The sequence below is a fragment of the Myotis myotis genome, unplaced genomic scaffold (genome assembly GCF_014108235.1).
Source record: "Myotis myotis isolate mMyoMyo1 unplaced genomic scaffold, mMyoMyo1.p scaffold_m19_p_17, whole genome shotgun sequence".
In the NCBI taxonomy this organism is placed as follows: domain Eukaryota; kingdom Metazoa; phylum Chordata; class Mammalia; order Chiroptera; family Vespertilionidae; genus Myotis; species Myotis myotis.
The window spans coordinates 21305297-21324309 of NW_023416321.1; the positions used below are offsets into that span (position 1 = coordinate 21305297).

The window sequence follows — 19013 nt, forward strand, 5'->3', positions numbered from 1 at the left end:
TCAGGTTCCATCTGAGCTTGCGATGAATGTGTATTCTATTGTTGGATTAAGTAGTCTATAGGTGTCACTTATATCCAGTTGATTGATGGTGTTATTGAGTTAGACTATGTCCTTACTAATTTTCTGCTTGCTAGGTCCATCCATTTCTGATAGAGGAAGCATTTTTCCTAAAGTTTACAATTTTCATTGGCTAGAATAGATTCTGATGATTGGGATAGACTTCCGAAAGCAGGACGGCTAGGCTGGCAGGTGGACTCAAGAGCTTAGGATCTCATTGTTACTGAAAGAACAAGGTCATTCCTAAGGCAGTTCAGATGAGAAACTACAAATCAAAGTAAACAGTAGAAGAGTAGCTGACACATAAAAAGGTCACTGCCACCTCATGTCGAGGAAATAATTGAAGTAGCTCAGCAAATAATAAAATAAAAAATGTTTCAGAACAAGCTGTTACATTCATTTGGTATCAATAAAAAGGTCCAAAATAAACCAGAAGACCATGACAAGTTATAGCTGTGTAAATGATGAAATCTGATGTTTACTGTTTAAATTCACCAGCTGAAAGAATCGCTTTGTAAAGATGAAAATGAAGTTTACATTACTCTGGAAAAATATGACCTACCAGTTAGAATTTGGATATTATTGTTACCTTTTCCTTCATGTCTACATCATGGTGATAAATGCTCATATTTCCTGGCACATTCTTCTCCATGTAATAGGGAAAACAGTGAACCTTTAGTGAAAATAGGCTGAATAGCTAAATGGCCTTCCGTTTTGAGGCAGTTATTTATATTCTGAAAGAGTGTAAGACCTTGAAGAAGAATCTCCTTTGCCACATGACCATCATAAAGGGAAAGGAATGATGTATCCACTTGGGCACCAAGTTGTCCTTCTGTCATGGCTGGAGTTTCAGACAAATTTAACAGCAGTTTCAAAATTTGAATGTTGGTGCTTCTATTTCCTGAAAGCAACACTTCGAACAGGTCTGTAATATAACTGTTAGGCATGTGCTGGTGGTCTTTGGTAACTGTCATGTTTGTTAACCATCTCAGTCCCACCAATTGCACAGGGGAGTTCAGAGGATCAGAGAAGACATCCTCACAGACTTGATTGACATATACCTTTATCTTGAATTGATTTTTAACATTCACACTCAGGTTACTCAGTGTATCAAAAGCCTTCTTTTTAATATTGTGCTTGGGATTGTTGATTTTGCTACCAACAATTGGAATACCAACCAATTCACGAATAATGACTTGGTTAGCTGAAAAGGCTGCATTGTTACCCAAAGTGACCAAATCTCTTTAAATAATTACAGGATCCTCAGTTGACTCAAGTAGATAAAGGAGTTCTGAAGTTGTTCAGCATTTAGAACAACATCATATGAACCATTGGTTAAGTCTTCTGCAAACTGGGAGGACGCAACCCACGACACATGACTTTCTCCCCTCTGGCCCTGTGTCAGCCTGTAAATGCAATAGCCCCTGAGGACCAGGCCACCCAGCCCCCATTCAGGGAGCCATCCATACTACCTCTGGGGCTGGGGCATAGGTAAGGGTGTGGGAGGCTCTTGGGTGCAGGGATCTAGGCAGCAAGCAGGTCCCGCAGCCACCCTAGCTGCATCATGATAATTTGATATGTATATATAGATTGTAAAAGAAATCCCCCCATCTAGTTAATTAACACATCCTGTCAATAACTTCTTAAATGTATTTGTAAGTTGATTTTTAGGTAATTTATTTTTTATTTCTATATAATTGGGATTTTTTATTTTGTTACATTTTCTAATTAGTTGTGGTTTTATACAGTGGGGCCTTGACTTACGAGTTTAATTCGTTCTGAGACCGAGCTCGTTAAGGAGCTTGTTAAGGAGCTTGTTAATTCAAATTACTCTGTCAACTCAATGCAAAAAATCGGCCAAGAGACAGCTGGTATATCAAAAAACTCGTTAGTCGGGACACTCGTAAGTAAAGGCTACACTGTATATGACTAGTTAATTTTTTTTTTTTACCAAACCACATTTATTATTTTTTTTGTACCAAACCTCATTAGTGAATTCTTTTATTGTTTGTAATAGTTTCAAAGTTTTCTTATTTTTTCCAAGTATACAATCATATCTTTTATACGTAGTGATCATTTTACCTGTTTTGTAATTTTATATATCTAGGGAAAAAGTATAAGTGTAATTATAGTAACAGATAGAATGATCATTTAATTTATTGTCCAAACCAGGACACTTTTGAGAATGAAGATGGTAGGGAGCATTATTAATTAATCTGAAACAACAGATGTAAACAAGAAAATACGGTTATCTTTGTGTTGTTTGAGACCTTAATGGGAATGCTTCTAGTTTATCCCCATTAAGCATGATACTGGCTTTTGGGGGGGAAATGCCTGTCTAATAAAAGAGAAACTGGGTAATTAGCCGTACATCCGCTACCCTTCCCATTGGCTAATCAGGGCGATATGCAAATTAACTGCCAGCCAAGATGGCGGCCGGCAGCCAGGCAGCTTGAAGTTAACATGAGGCTTGCTTGCTTCAGTGACGGAGGACTCCAACGTTCCCCGCCTGCCTTGCCGGCCTCTGAGCTTGCAGTTTGAAACATTGTTACAAATATAGAAGCTAAACAAAACCCCAGAAACCTGCTTTCAGGCAGCCGGGATCTCAGAGCTGGGGTTGATACAGTGTTTCGATTATAGAACCCAAACAAACCAGATACCTGCTTTCAGCAGCAGAGGCCTCAGAGCTGGAGCCAGAGCTAAAGCTGGCCCAGAAAAAAAAGAAAAAGAAAAAAAGGAGCAGTTGGGAGCTTCAGTCAGCCGCAAGCCTGAAAACAGCCCTCAGCCCCTCAGCCAGACTGTCCAGGCACCCCAGAGGGGACCCCCACCCTGAAAGGTGTGTGACCAGCTGCAAACAGCCATCATCCCCTCATGCAGGCTGGCCAGGCACCCCCGTGGGGACCTCCACCCTGATCCAGGACACCCTTCAGGGCAAACCAGCCGACCCCCACCCGTGCACCAGGCCTCTATCCTATATAGTAAAAGGGTAATATGCCTTCCTGCACCAGGATCAGCAGAGCCGCGAGGCCTCCCGGCACCGGGATCAGCATGACAGGGGGCAGCGCCCAAACCCCCCGATCGCCCTGCGGCTCTGTGTGTGACAGGGGGCGGGGCCACAACCTCCCTATCTGCCCTGCTCTGTTCGTGACAGGGGAAGGCGCCCCAACCCCCTGATCAGCCCTGCTCTGTGCCTGATAGGGGAGAGCTCCCCAACCCCCTGATCGCCCTGCGGCTCTGTGTGTGATAGGGTGCGGCGTCCCAACCCCCTGAACAGCCCTGCTCTGTGTGTGACAGGGTGCAGTGCCCCAACCCCCCCACCTCTGTGTGTGACGGGGTAGAGCCATAACCTCCCCATTGGCCCTGCCCTGAGTGTGACAGGGTACGGCGCCCCAACTCCCCTATCGGCCCTACTCTGTGCTTGACAGCGGTTAGCTCCCCAACCCCCTGATGGGCCCTGCTCTGTGTGTGACAGGGTACGGAGCCCCAACCCCCCTGATGTTCCCTGCTCTGTGAGTGACAGGGGGCAGCGCCCCAACCCCCTGATTGGCCATGCTGTGTGCATGACAGGGAGTGGCGCTGCAACCTCCCCATTGACCCTCCCTTGAGTGTTACAGGGGCCGGTGCCCCAACCCCCCAATCAGCCCTACCCTGAGCGTGACTGAGGGTGGCATCGCAACCTCCCGATCCACCCTGCTCTGTGCATGACAGGGGCGGCGCCCCAACTCCCCAATCGGCCCTGCTCTGAGCCCGACCAGGGGCTGCACCTAGGGATTGGGCCTGCTCTCTGCCACCCAGGAGCAGGCCTAAGCCAGCAGGTCGTTATTTCCAGAGGGGTCCCAGACTGCGAGAGGGCACAGGCCGGGCTGAGGGACCGCCCCCCTCCCCCCCGAGTGCACAAATTTTTGTGCACCAGGCCTCTATTATATATATAGTAAGATATAATTTTTTGTCATAATAAAGAAGAATCATTTGTATATTAGCGTTTTAATCAAGAATGAATATTAAGCTATAGAGATAAATATGATTTTTCATATTTTATTTTTTGATATGTCAAACTATATTAATAGATGTCCTAATCCTGAAAAGGGTATATCCTTTTGTTCTTGGCTTTTTGGTTTTTTTCAAGTGTGTGTGTGTGTGTGTGTGTATGTGTGTATACAAGAGTCCTGTTTACGGAGAAACTAAGATGGCGGCATAGGTAAACACCGGGAAATTGTCGCCTCACACAACAATTGAAAATTACCGCAAAGGACAGAGCAAACATCATCCAGAAAAACAGAAAGGCTGGCTGAGTGTAAATTCTACAACTAGAAGGAAAGAAAAGCACGCTGAGAGCCAGAGGAGCTGCAGAGGTGAAGTGCAGAGGTACAAGTGCAGAGGTACGGCGGCTCGCGCGCACGTGCGCGAGTAAAGGTGGTGGCACCTCAGGACGCGGCTGTCTTTTTGAATCACAAGCTCCCGACTGCTCTGGTTCCGGGAAGTCTCTGGGGACCCAGGACTCATACGGGGAGAAGCTGGTCTGTCCAGCAGCGGGCGAACTTGAAGGCGGCTTTCCCTCAGAGGCGCTTGCAGCAATTAGCGGGTCACTGAGACCCGTGACTCCGGGCGAAGAATCAGCCATAGCTCCTTGATCCGCCCTTTGATTCCCTGAGACCCCGCCCCACCCAGGCTGCGGCAGAGGCTTTTGCATGTGAATGTACCTAACTGCAGCCGAGCCAGGCAGACCCGGAACTTCCAAGAGAAGGCCCAAGGCCCCGCAGCGGCTTGCATTGCTTCAGAGCTGAGCCTCTTCGTGGCTCCTGCTGTGTGGCCTCAGGCAGAGGCTGAATTAGCACCTCCTTAGATCCAGGAGCCACTGTACCCAGTGGTCAGAGGGGGACCATCCAGACTGCAACTCCTCAGATCCCTAAGGGACACACTCAGGGAGCAGACTCAGTGAGCACCAAAGCCCCACTGAAGCAAGTCTTGCCCCAGAAGGGTGTCTTCAGCACAGAAGTTCTCCCACTTTAGACACAGCTGATTCTCACAGCCAATTGGCCTGGAGGTCAATTCCTCCCAGTGATTCTACAACAACCAAGGCACCAAGAGTGCACCAAGAGTGTCCACCCCAGGTAACTGGGGAGGCTGAACTACTGGGCCCTACAGGACACCTGGCGCGCAGGGCCACTCTATCAACACAGGGAAGCTGCCAAAATGCGGAGACAAAGAAACAGGTCACAAATGGCAGAAATGGAGGAAAGCAAATGATTGGATATAGAGTTCAAGGCCACGTTTATAAGGTTTTTCAAGAATTTTATGGAAACCGCCGATAAATTTAATGAATCCCTCAATAAGTATAGTGAGACCATGGAGGACATGAAAAAGGACCAACTAGAAATTAAGCATACACTGACTGAAATAAAGAATAATTTACAGAGATCCAGCAGCAGACAAGAGGATCCCAAGAATCAAGTCAAAGATTTGAAATACAAAGAAACAAAAAATACCCAACCGAAAAAGAAAAAAGAAAAGAGATTCCAAAAATATGAAGGTAGTGTAAGGAACCTCTGGGACAACTTCAAGCGTACCAACATCAGAATTATAGGGGTACCAGAAGGAGAGAGAGGGCAAGATATTGAAAATCTTTTTGAAGAAATAATGACAGAAAACTTCCCCTACCTGGTGAAAGAAATGGACTTACAAGTCCAGGAAGCGCAGAGAACCCCAAACAAAAGGAATCCAAAGAGGACCACACCAAGACACATCATAATTAAAATGCCAAGAGCAAAAGACAAAGATAGAATCTTAAAAGCAGCAAGAGAAAGACAGTCAGTTACCTACAAGGGCGTACCCATACGACTGTCAGCTGATTTCTCAACAGAAACCATGCAGGCCAGAAGAGAGTGGCAAGAAATATTCAAAGTGATGAATAGCAAGAACCTGCAACCAAGATTACTTTATCCAGCAAAGCTATCATTCAGAATAGAAGGTCAGATAAAGAGCTTCACGGATAAGAAAAAGCTAAAGGAGTTCATCACCACCAAACCAGCATTATATGAAATGCTGAAAGGTATTCTTTAAGAAGAGGAAGAAGAAAAAGGAACTCTTACCATTTGCCACAGCATGGATGGAACTGGAGAGCGGATAAATACCACATGATCTCACTCATTTGTGGAATATAATGAACAACATAAGTTGATGAACAAGGACTGATCCAGAGACGGAGAGGCATTGATTGGACTGTCGGGACTTGGAGGGAAGGTAGGGGAGGGTGGGGGTAAGGGGGAAAGATCAACCAAAGGACTTATATGCAAGCATATAGGCCTAACCAATGGACATGGACAACGGGGGGGTGAGGGCATGAGCGGGGGTGGGGGGGGGGGGGTAGAGGGTAACGTGGGGACAAGGACACATATGTAATATCTTAATCAATAAAAAATATATTAAAAAAAAAAAAGAGTCCTGTTTACTATTATTAGAATTCATTAGTGATGTCACTTGATATTTTTGGTGAGAGAAAGCTTATCTAGATTTGTTTTAAGATCATTGTTGTATTTGTTTTATAAAAAAGAATTTGTAAACTCTTCCTTATATTTAAAATCTTCTATTAAGGAAATTTTATACACAAAGCAGAAAGAGGACAGGATAGTGATCCTCCTTGTGTCCATCACATAGCTTTAACAGTTATCAATATTTTGCCATTTTACCTCTGTGTTTGTTTTATTTATCCCATATCATTTTCTTTTCTTTCTTTGGGAGGGATTGGTAGAAGAAAGTGTGGGACTGGGATATTTTAAAGAAACTAGAAGACATCATACCTATTTCCCCATAAATAATCTGCACTAATAAAAGAGAAAGATGCAAATTGACCGTACCTTTGCGATGCCCACCAGCCAATCAGGAGTGAGTATGCAAATTAACCCACCAAAGATGGCAGGTTAATTTGCATATGCAGGTGCCGAGCGACCGGGGGCAGGGCGGGATGCTTGCATTGTTGCCATGGTGACAACGCAGGTGTTCGGCACCGCCCCGGCGGCTCTGGGCCAGAATGAAGGCAGAAAGGCAGCTCCGGGCTGGAGTCAAGGCAGAAAGGCGGTTCCAGCCGTAGTGAAGGTGGTGCCAGCAGCCAGGGGAAGGAAGGCCCATTCTTGCACGAATCTTCATGCATCGGGCCTCTAGTTTAATATATATTTCTAACAGATAAAGACTTAAAAAAAAATTAACAATGACTGGGTGGGGGCAGGCCAGAAGAAGTCAATGGGGAAAAAACGGGGACATATGTATTACTTTCAACAATAAAGATTTTTTTAAAAACAAAAGAAATATAGCAGTGACTATTTAAAGATATTATTATAGCTAAAAAAAATTAACAGTAGTTCTTTGTCTAATACCCAATCTGTTGACAGTTGTGTTTGTTTAAAAAATGTCATTTTAGAGAGGCTTTTAAAATCAGATTCCAAATGTAAATCAATGACATTTCTTTTAAGAGAGAAGCCATTTATTTGTTGAAAAAAACTGCTTTATTTGTCTTACAGGATTTCTCATATTTAGGATGTTTTTAATTTTATCCTTATGATTTCATTTAAGATAGAGGTCTATCCCCATATTTCTAGTAATAGTAGTTAGATTTAGAGGTTGAATTAGATTCCGGTTTGATTTTGTCCTTGTTTTTTATTTTTTCAGGAATAAGACAAAGTGCTATATGCTTTGTGTTGCATTGCTCAGGAGGGAAATAATGTCCAGTTATCTCTCTTTATAACAATATATCCGGATTATGTTTTCATGTCATTTACTATTTTTTCTACAAAATTTTAAATGACTGCATTGCATTCTGTTGACTGGCTGTTCCATAAGTTACGTTTATATTTTATGGCTGGATGTTTAAGTGAGAGTCTTCTTCATTCACTATGATAATTACTCAGTGTTTTTATTATTTTGAAGCGTCACAGACTTTAATTTAGGGAAATTCTATTTTGTGATTTCTTTGATAATTTTCAGCAGATTTTAGCCTCACTGGGCTCTTTTTTATAGTATGATTATTCCTTTGTCAAAAGATGTACTATTTTCTTGAATAGTGTAATGAGAGTTTACTTGTGTTTTCTAAAAATGATCCCTAAATTATGTGAGTTTCCTTCAGAGTGAATTTTCATATCTTTTTTTTGCTCATTCTCTTCTACACCTTTGGTTTTTTCATATGCTGGCTATCTTTCTCAGTTCATATTTAAGGCAAAAGGATTGGGTGGCTGGTGTAGGTTTTTTCAGCTTTTATATAAACTGAATGTTTTGTATTGGGGCATGGTGAGGGCAAAGTCCCTGTTTTAGGTGGGCAGAGAGCTGGCTATGAGACTGTGGGCTCTTTAAAAATCTGAAGGAGGAGAACCTTATTCAGGGAAGCCAATATTTAAGCTTGAATACACCCTAGAAGCTTTGGCTTTCCTAATATTTAATTCAATTTTTTAGAGAAGAGGCATCTGGTGTCTGCTAACTGACTGCTTTCTGTATGAGATAGATTGGGATGCTGATTAGGTTAATTGTCCTGTTTTTCAAATCTGATTATCCCCCTGATTTTAGCCTTATTTATCATTCTGTTCCTCTGTTGATCCTGCTGACTAAGTAGGATTCCATTGAGCATGGAATCCAACTTCCTGGGTAAGTCTAGTATCCATCTGACACCATAAATAGTTATTACAGTATTGTAGACTATATTGCTTATGCTATACTTTACATTTCCATGATTATTTTTATAACTGGCAATTCGTATTTTTTAATCCCTTTCACTTTTTTCATCACCCCCCAAATCTCTGTTTGTTTCTGTTTTGTTTGTTAATTTTGATGTAGATGAGAGGCAGGATCTAACTAATTTTTCTCCAAATAGTCATTTGTCTAAATATTAATTGAACAATTTCCCACTGATTTGAAATGCCACCTGACTTAATCAGAGTGGTTTGCTTTTGAAGAAATAGAAGCCTACTCAAAGAAAGATCAAGCAGGAAATATAACTGCCCTTACTGAAACTCAGAAGTTTTTAGCTAGCTTCTCTCTTTGGGGCCTTAAGTGTGGCTTCCCTGCCTCTCTTCTTCTTCTTCTTCTCCTTTTTTCTGTAGACTGGTTTTCTCTTTTATATGACCTTACCATGACATTGCAAAACGGAAGCCTTTAAGACTACAAGACAGTCTGGTCTGTTCCTTATAGTTAATTAACTTAGTTTACATGGCCCAAGTACCGATTCCTAGGAAAGTGAATTTAATTCATCTTGTTATGCCTGGGATTGAGTTTGGGCATGTGTTATTAATGTAAGTATTAGGTGAACCTTTTCAGTAGGGGCTATAGATGATGAACTGTTTTCAGAATAAAGGGTGGGACACATGTCTTAAGAGGTGCCTAGTACAGCGTCTTTATCATATGTACAAAAATCTTCATATGTTCATGTTGACCAATGTCACCCCAATCAATTTAATAAATAAATATATATATAAAAGGAATATATACTATTCTTTCCCATTAAAAATATTTTGGTTATTCTCACTAGTAGTTTCTTTCCAGATTAAATGTAGAACCTATAGTTATACTTTAAATCTACACTCATCACTAGCCATATGTGATTTTATTTTAATTAATTAAAACTAAAATTCAGTTATTTCATTACACTAATCACATTTCAGGTGCTCAATAGCTGCATATGGGTAGTGGCAAGTGTATTGAATAGTGCAGATATAGAACATGCTATCATTGCAGAAACCTTTATTGGGTAGTGCTTCTTTAGAGGCTTGTCTATTGATAACTTATCTAATTTTTAAAAAAATATATATTTATTTCATAGAAGAAGGGAGAGAGAGATAGAAACATTAATGATGGGATAGAATCATCTATCAGCTGCCTCCTACACACCCCCCACTGGGGATCAAGCCCACAACCCGGGCATGTGCCCTGACTGGTAATTGATCTGTGACCTCCTGGTTCATAGGTTGATGGTCAGCCACTGAGCAACACTGGCCAGGTAGATAATTTATCTAATTTTTAAAGCCCATGGAAGAAGCAAAAATATTTTGTATAGGGTTCTTTTATACTATTTTGATCAATATGTGGAAGATGATCTCAAGATAGCTATGTTTTCTCATTTTAAAAGGTTGATGAAAGAAAGTTTGAAAATTACCAATATACCATAAAGGAGAAAATAAAAATCTCCTGCGACCCCAAGGGATAGGAGTTTTAAATAGCTTTTTTGAAGTATATAAGTGGACATAGTGTGCAGTTGTATTAATTTTCACTAACTAAATAATATGTCTTTTGACTACAGTTTCTCTATTCCTGGGATATTTTTTATCCATGTCTTGCTTGTTTGGATTTTATAATCATAGTTTTGTTCAAGAAGAACACATAAGTATATTTCTTATATTACACCAAGAGGCATGTGATGCCAATTTGTCTCACTGATGATGGCAGGTTTGATCACTTTGTTGAAGTGGTGACTGCCAGGTCTCCATTATAAAGGCATATTTTCCTTTTGTAATTAATAAGTAATCTGGGTAATACTTAAAGACTATGTGAATATCTTTTTTCCCAACAACTTTTCACCTAATGATTTTAGCATCCATTTAGGTAGCTTGCAGGAATCAATTATTACAAGGGAGTTGCAAAATGGTGTATAAAAATTCTATCATTTATCATTCTATTTAACAATTTTTAGCTGGCATTCTTCTCTAAAATTAAAATTCAGTTCCCCTCCCTGCCCACCTGTCTCTCCTTTGATTCTGTATTTCCCCCACCTTTTTTTTTTTTTTTTTAATATAAGCACCTCAGGTATTTTTTATGAAGTTGGTCAGTGTAACTCATCACTGTACTTTGGGACTCATTGCTATGTATAGCCACATCTGTGTAAAGTGATGTTAATCCTGGAGAACTTTACTTTATAGCAGGTTGGACATTTTTATATGTTTGACTTAAACTGAGAATTCTTATTCTTATAGAATAAGATGGTTCAAGTATTAACATAGATAAAAATTATACCACTTTGGGTCTTTCTTGATTAATTCTACTGAAACATAAACTTTTCAGAAACTGGGGCAACTGTGTTAAGGAATTCCCATTTACACTAGGCAAGAAAGTAAACAGTAAGTGGAGAGTAGGGTAACAAACACTTATGGTATCAAAAAACAACCGTGAAAAGGATCTGTCTTAATGTGCTAGCCCATTGCAGTTTAACATATTGCTTACAACCTTCACAATAGAATTTGAGTGACTTCAGTTACACATTCCAGGAGACTGGCAGTCTGTTACAATCAGAGTCTGAACTTTAGAGCAGGCTAATTTACAGCGATGGGATGAAGAAAGTTGTGGATTTGTATTACACACTCTCACCTGACACTGTATCTGATCCCTTACCTGCTGATTGACATCTTGAATGAGCTCTTTGAAGCAAGTTCCAGCTTAATTAAAACGTTTGCTTGGTTAGCAGTGATCTGTGAAAGCCTGTGATAAATATTGAATCAGGTTCACCTTCTGGTGGCTGTGAGTGGATAAACAGCTGCTTTGTGCAGTTTAATCATGAAACTGTGGCGGTAGAGTACTACTACTGTTTGAATTTTTTAAAAAGAATAGTTGAAAAGGTATAGTTATGTCACTTTTGCTATCTTGCTAGAGTGTGTGCTTATGTGAGATTTTGCACAACAGGCATTCTGTACCTGTTTAGATGGTTTGGACAACAGCAAATGGTTGATAAAGATGAACAATAAACCCTGTTTTTTATGCCTCAAGATTGTAATATAATTCTGCACTCATTGGCTTTTTACCACTAGCTCTATATGTGCATGACTTTTTGAAATAAAAAGGGCAGTATTTTGCTTTTTTGCCAAGTTAAATGGTAGATGATAATAAATCTTAAAGCTTTAAGTTTTGAGGTTATGAATTCTAACTTCTCCACAAATTTATTGTGTTTTGTAGTAACTTGAAGAACTTTTTGTTTTACTTTTTTCATCTGTAAAATGGAATTAAAAATAATATTACTGAACTGTTTTAGAATTATGTTAATATTAAGTAATTAAAAAATATAAAAAAGAAATGAATTTGCAAGCAGTGGAGGAACCTTTATAAAATTACTAGAGGCCCGGTGCATGGATTTGTGCACCGGTGGGGTCCCTTGGGCTGGCCTGTGGGGATCGGGCCGAAAACGGCTCTCCGACATCCCCTGAAGGGTCCCGGATTGTGAGAGACCGTAGGCCAGGCCGAGGGACCCCACCGTGCATGAATACATGCACTGGGCCTCTAATATGCATATAAGATCTTTGGTTAATCTCTCTCCCCCCCCCCCCCCCGCCCCCTTCCATCTAAGATTCATCAGTCTGTTTCATGTTTCCATGCCTGTGGTTTCTGCTCCTGCATTGAGCGTCTGCCCCCTGGTGGTCAGTGCACATCATAGCTACTGGCTGGTTGGCTGGTCAGTCAGTCGCTTAAACTTTTATATATCTATATATCTATCTATATCTATCTATATATATGTCTTGTGTGGATTATAATTTTATTTCTTTAAAAATATTTTTTATTGATTTGTAGAGAGAGAGGAAGGGAGAGGGAGAATAAGGGAGAGAGAGAGAGTGGGAGAAAGAGAGAGAAACATCAGTGTGAGAGCTGCCTCCTGAATGCCCCCTACTGGAGATTATGCCCTGACCAGGAATGTAACGCAACCTTTCAGTGTATGAGACGATGCCCAACCAACTGAGCCACACTGGACAGGGCTCAGTTTGTTTACTTCTCTGCAGTATAATTGTGTCTGGCCAATATGGTTATAAAGAAAATGCTGTTTCAATTTGATTTCCATATAAAATCAGACATAAGTTTTGGGGGAAAGCCGTCACCCAAATAAATAGCAGTCTTCTTTGAGCGCCTGATGAATATTATGGAGTCATTTTCTAGAAATGCACAAAAACTTGTGTCTGTAGTTTATGGGTCATCTCTAACCCTCCTGAATAGTTCATCGACCCTAATTTAAAATATGCCTTTGTCATTTTCTATTTCTAAGCATATTTAATCACCATGCTTATTTTTATTTTTTAAGTATTCAGGTATAGTAATTGTTTTTGTTGTAAGCAGAGGTTGGAGAAAGTTATGAAATTTTAGAGATTGACACTGTGCTATCTTAATCTACTTGAACTTCTAATTATGGCTTTGTGAAAGAAATACTGGCAAGGACTCAGCAGTTTTGGCCTTTTTTTTCAAGATCAAATCTTAAAATCTTTCTTCATCTTTTCTAGGACTTTAGATATATGTCTCTATATACCAGGTGAAATGAGGGACTAGATAGAAGTTTTTAGAAGAACATTTTCCAAAAATCCCTGGATGCCGACATTCTAAGAATAGTTTTAGCTACTGTAGATTTGAAATGTATTTTTGAATAATTGAATCCTGCATAATAATAGGTTTATGCTATTATTTGGGTTGGGTTTTCTTGCCTTTTGTGGAAGTAAAAGGACTCTATAGACAGTTTCTAGCTATGGGAGAAGAAGCCCTCTCTTTTAGAGTTTGCTTCTGCCACTCAGTGTAGCTGCTTTACAGATCTTAGAGATTACAGGTTTTGGGGAGCCCATGTGTTTTATTTTTCTTAAAGTGTCTTTCTTCTTTTTTAAATTTATTGTCGCCACTATTACAGATGCCCCCCCATTCCCATTTGCCCACCTCTATCCTTAAAGTGTCTTACCTATCTTTTAAAGTGTTAGCCTTTCATTGAATTGAAGTATACTATGACCTCCTGCCATTTCTCTTTTCAAGATTATTTCTCTAGTTTTCTTATAGCATTGAATGTTGCTGACTTGGGTACAAATAATTCTTTTTTGTTATTAAATGTCTTTTTGAAGCCTCTGTCCTATTGCCACATTTATTTTTTTCCATTCTCAAATATGATTGTACCAAATCCTTTCATAGATCATTCCTGAAGAAATAATTTCTTTTTACAATAGCAAAAGAAAAAGAATCAACTTTCTTTCTTAAATTCTTTCTTCTACTCTACTTGCCCATCCACCCACTGAAAAACTATCTTCTTGAGGACTCACTTTAAGTTGATAGATGGTGTGATGATTTCAGAGCACTTTAAATCTTAAAACAAAACAAAGAAAAACATGTTAATATAAAATTTGCCATCACTTATAATTTTTTAAATTATGAAATGAAAAACAAATTTAAGATACCTTAATAAAACTGCTCTAGTGGAAACATTTTCTGAAACTAGTGCTTGATCTTAGTTTTTGTTAGTACAGCTATAAGCATAACATTTAAAAATAAACACATTCATTATTTAAATTATTAGTGTCCAATTCACACCTTTTAAAAAGTTTGAATACAAAGCAGCAACTTATAAAGCTGTGTAATAGCTTCTTTTTTTGTTTGAAAAAATTATATGAAAGATGTATTTACACATATATGAAAGGTTTAAAGTTATAATGAATTATTTGGGATGGGGAGCTAGTTTATTTTGTGTATTTCTGTGTTGTTTGAATTTTTTGGTTGGGGAAAAAAGTGGAATTAAAAGGTGTAGGACAGGTGATAAACTTTTAAGTGGAATTGGTGTTGAAAAGTGTTCCTTCCATCAAAATATAGATGATGTCCAAGCCTTCAAAAAAGACCATTTTACTGGATTACTTTTATGTTTGGATAGAATAGATCCACATAGTATACAGCAATGCATTAGACCCCAGCTTTCTAATACTCAGGATAAATTTAACTGTATCACAGGGAAGAGAAATAGTATAATTGAGTGAAAAGATTGAAGGTATAAAAAAGTAAACTAATTCTGCTACCTAGAGTTACCCTAATTCTTTTACTGTGTTAATTAATTAATGTGATCATTGCAAAGGTCAAAAAAGAATTCACTCAGAAATATCATGGTATAATTTGCATCCCATTTTTGTGTGTGACCATAAATTGTCAGATATTGCAATATATGTAACATAAACCACATGTCAGCTGTTTCCTGCTTCACTGTTGACAAGAGCCCCATTCATAACTCTTCTTTTTATCCTTTCAGTGAATAAGTAATTATTCAATATAGAAGGCAGGATATTTGGAACTGGCTATTTAATGTGGCAGCACTCTGTAATGAAATCTGCTGTTACTGGCAACCTGAGAGGGGAATGTAACAATTCCAGCATAGCTGTAACCTTATCTGCTTTGACTGTTTATTTGGCACATCAGTGAACCTTTTATCCCAGTGAGTGACAGTTCCAGAAGGGTCACATTTACATCCATTCTATCATGTATTGTAATATTTAATGGCGGACAAGGTTGAGTGAGACTGGCAGTAATTTGAACTTGCTTTTCCACTGAGTTGAGGCTAAAAGACAGCTTGAGCCCCAGTATTGTGGTGTAACATGCTATGACTTAGCATTTGTTGATGAAGGCTAATCTTACTGATTATATTTTTTTCAAAACACTTCAGTTAAATGGTATATTTGTTCTACTAAACTATAACTCTACAGTACAAATTCTCTTACGATACTGTGCTACTTAGCTTTTTTCCCCCCATTAGTGATCACTTCTATAAACTAACCATTTCATGGAATTTCTCTTAATAAGGCTGCACTCTGTCTCATATGTATAGTAATTAAGGTTAAAGTTAGGTAGTAGTTATTAAGAATCCATGAGTTCTAATATATAGCATTAAACTGCTTTTTATTTTTAAGAGTTTAGAAATAGGAGAGAAAAAAATCAGGTAAACATTAGACTATATTCCTGAAGTTCCACATATGGTGTATTTAAGGAGACATTTATATAACTATTTCAATTATGAAACTGAATTACGAGTAAAATTGTCCAGGGAAAGGTATCCTGAATGATAATTTTACTGATGGGTTTGCATGTTATGACAGGTAATTGAGTTTCAGATATACTTGTTCCACACAAGCAACTTGCCTTTATTATTAAATATTAATATGCATTCATTTTCATACCTTTGCTAGAGAATAGTTTTTGCTTCTGTTGTTCAGTGATACTTAGATTGAACTTGATATTTCTATTTTTTTGTAAGCTATATTTTAAATACTTTAAAAATATAGGTATGTTACAGGATATTTAAATGGGCTGTGCTGTAAACAAAATAGTACTATCAATTCTAAGCTCACTTGTTCACTTGAAGCCTAAGCAAAAATTAAAATTATCTTATTATAATTTATGAAAAAGTAAAGTTGAAATGTATTTAAAGCATTTGGAATTTGAGAGTTGGAGTGGTATGTAGGAACCAGTGCAAATATGAAAACATCCTTTATAAGTTTTCAGAGTGAAAGAGAACCAATTTGAAACGGAATTTGTAGTTTTTCTTTAATGGCAAGTATTAGATGGTATCTTGATATTTTTTGAAAGTTGTGACTCATTACTATGGGTTCTGATTCTTTGAGAAGTTTGATGACATTTTTTATGGTAGTTCAGACGTTAGTTATCTTTTTCTTTTCTTATATAGCCCTCTGGTCACTGTGCTAGGTGCTGTTGTTCTACTAAACAAGGAAACAGTCAAGATTCTTCAAATGCCACTAAGAAGGATCATGGGGGGAAATCCAAGATACCAAAAATATATTTTGGGACACGTACACACAAGCAGATTGCTCAAATTACTAGAGAGCTCCGGAGGACAGCGTACTCAAGGGTCCCAATGACTATTCTTTCCAGCAGGGATCATACTTGTGTCCATCCTGAAGTAGTAGGTAACTTCAACAGAAATGAAAAGTGCATGGAATTGCTGGATGGAAAAAATGTGAGTAAAGTTACTTTGTTTTTGAGAAAAAAATAAGGTTAAAAGGATTACATTAACTCAATCTTTTGGTTTATTTTTTATATATACATTTCCAGTTATAATCAAATAACTTTTGAAATCAAATTATTGCTAGTATTAATATTTTTTGAAAACTAATTTTACCACAAGAAAAATCTTTATTCAAGTTTAAAATTATGGTTTTTGTCCTAAAGTTTGGGGATATTTAATTCCTTGAAATTAATTTTCATTTAAACCAGATGCCTTCTTAACTTTCTTGTAAGTCAAACATGGATGATGTCATATGAAGAGATAAAAGTATTTAAATGGACTAGATTTAATTAATGTCTTGTACATATTTAAAACTTCAAAGGAATATAGTTTATTTAGGTTTTCTTTGAGCAAATTTTAAAATGTTTTTTTAATTGAATGAGAAATATGATTACCTTGTCTCATTCTGATTAACACAAACTTCTGTTTCCAAAAAATTATATTAAATTACTAACTTTAAAGATATGTCATAGTGGTTTTGAAGTTTTCCAGGAGAATCTAGATTGACATAAATTTGGACTAGAAATTTGGTGGAAATAGAGAAGTCTTTCTTACTAAAGACATGACTTTTAAATAATTTTTTGGCATAGTATTAGTTTGGTAGTTTGTGTCCCTGTTTGATAACTAGCTTACTCTAAAATGGAAGTTACGAGTCACGAGTCTGTAATTATACCCAGAAATTATTGGTGAACTATAAATTGATAGTAGATGAAATGACCGATGATATTTTAATACATTTTTAAATTTCAGTTTTTCACTAGTATTTTGTCAGAGTTATTTTTACACAAAAGGAGATGGCTATAGCCCCTAGAGTTTCATTTAATTGATATATCACCTCTTACTATATAATGTAAATAAATTATTTTATATTATGCTTTTCTTTCTCTGCTTTTTTTTTTACTAGATGGAAATTTATTCAAGCTTTGTTTGGGACATTAAAAAGATGTTTCAATAGGCATTCAGACATGTGAATATGAAGTAGAAGTACTAGGGAACTTGTTCAGAGTCAGGAAGAGAATACAGATTATTGAATCAAAACCATTGTTGAAAATACTATTTACATACTTATTTCCAATAAGTTCTTCTTAATTGAGGAACTGTGAAATCTTCACAATATTTAAAAAGTTCTCTTCAAGGAGAGATGAAAATAGTAAAAAGTCAAATACTAAAAAAATAATAAAATAGAGAAAAGGCTCTTCATGATAAATACCCATAAATTTTGTGCACTTTTAAGTAGACTTCTTTCCATAAGTGGTTAATTAATCTACTGGATTCCTCAAATTCTTGAAATTTCTCTTTTGTCTATATAGTTTATGCAAGAAGACTTGGCATTGCCTATTTTTTACTTGTTATTGGGAAAATTTTACCATAATCGATTATTTATTATCTCATTATTAAAAGCAATTATAAAGTTTAAGATTGTGCATTGAAAGCAGATAATCTTATTTTATGTAATCCCTAGAATACTGTAGTGCTGGTTATGTTTTTTGATTGATCTTTACTGTCATAAGTTTGAATCGTGTAAAAATAAAAAGTAATTCAATAGACTTGAATGTTTAGAATTTTTCATTAGCATTTGGTTTCTGTTTTAAAGTAAACAAGTCTTTAAAAAATATTAGCGATGTACATAATTGAATATACCTGCTTTTAGTTGTCTGTCTTGACCTAATTTTGCCTCAGAATGCTTAGCTCATAGGCATACATGAATATTCTTTTTCTTGTTCCCAAGCCCTTAGGGTAATTTGGTATTGTAATGAGGGCCAATTACAAAGTCACCATAGGTGTCTATGTTTACTGTGGCTGAATTACCAAAGCGAAATGATAAATAGATAACTGACAGTTTGAGTGAAAAAGAGTGTAAAGTGTGATAACGCTTTAATTGACAGACTGCCCTCAGGGTTGTGTTACACTGCTAAAATGGATGAGCTTTTCTGGTTTTGCTATCAGCCTGTACAGGAGTGTCATTCTAAGTGCCCTTAAAGTGTAAACTTTCTGATTTTTTGGCTTGATCCAAAGGCACATGTGTTTTTGTTCACTGTTTCTTTTATGAATGTGCTTTTATACTGGAAATGCAATGCATTTATCTGTTAAAAGTTAATTTTGTTTCAGTTAAGAAAAAATTACCTTAACTAGCCCCAGAAGTAATTTTAAAATAATATTTCAGGTATGCAAGAATATCTACTTTTGTTAGGATGAG

The 19013-nt window shown here is 37.7% G+C and overlaps 1 protein-coding gene and 1 pseudogene across 14 annotated transcripts in view; one reads left to right on the forward strand and one right to left on the reverse strand.

Annotated features, from left to right (window-relative positions):
* BRIP1 (BRCA1 interacting protein C-terminal helicase 1) overlaps nucleotides 1–19013 on the forward strand; it is a 131154-nt gene that overhangs the window by 32747 nt on the left and 79394 nt on the right. For all 14 annotated transcript variants that reach the window (XM_036340210.1, XM_036340212.1, XM_036340214.1 and 11 more), the window contains one exon: nucleotides 16478–16768. In XM_036340210.1, coding sequence (XP_036196103.1) covers nucleotides 16478–16768 — 291 coding nt within the window. The remainder of the gene's footprint in view (nucleotides 1–16477; nucleotides 16769–19013) is intronic.
* LOC118671332 lies at nucleotides 623–11432 on the reverse strand (annotated as a pseudogene).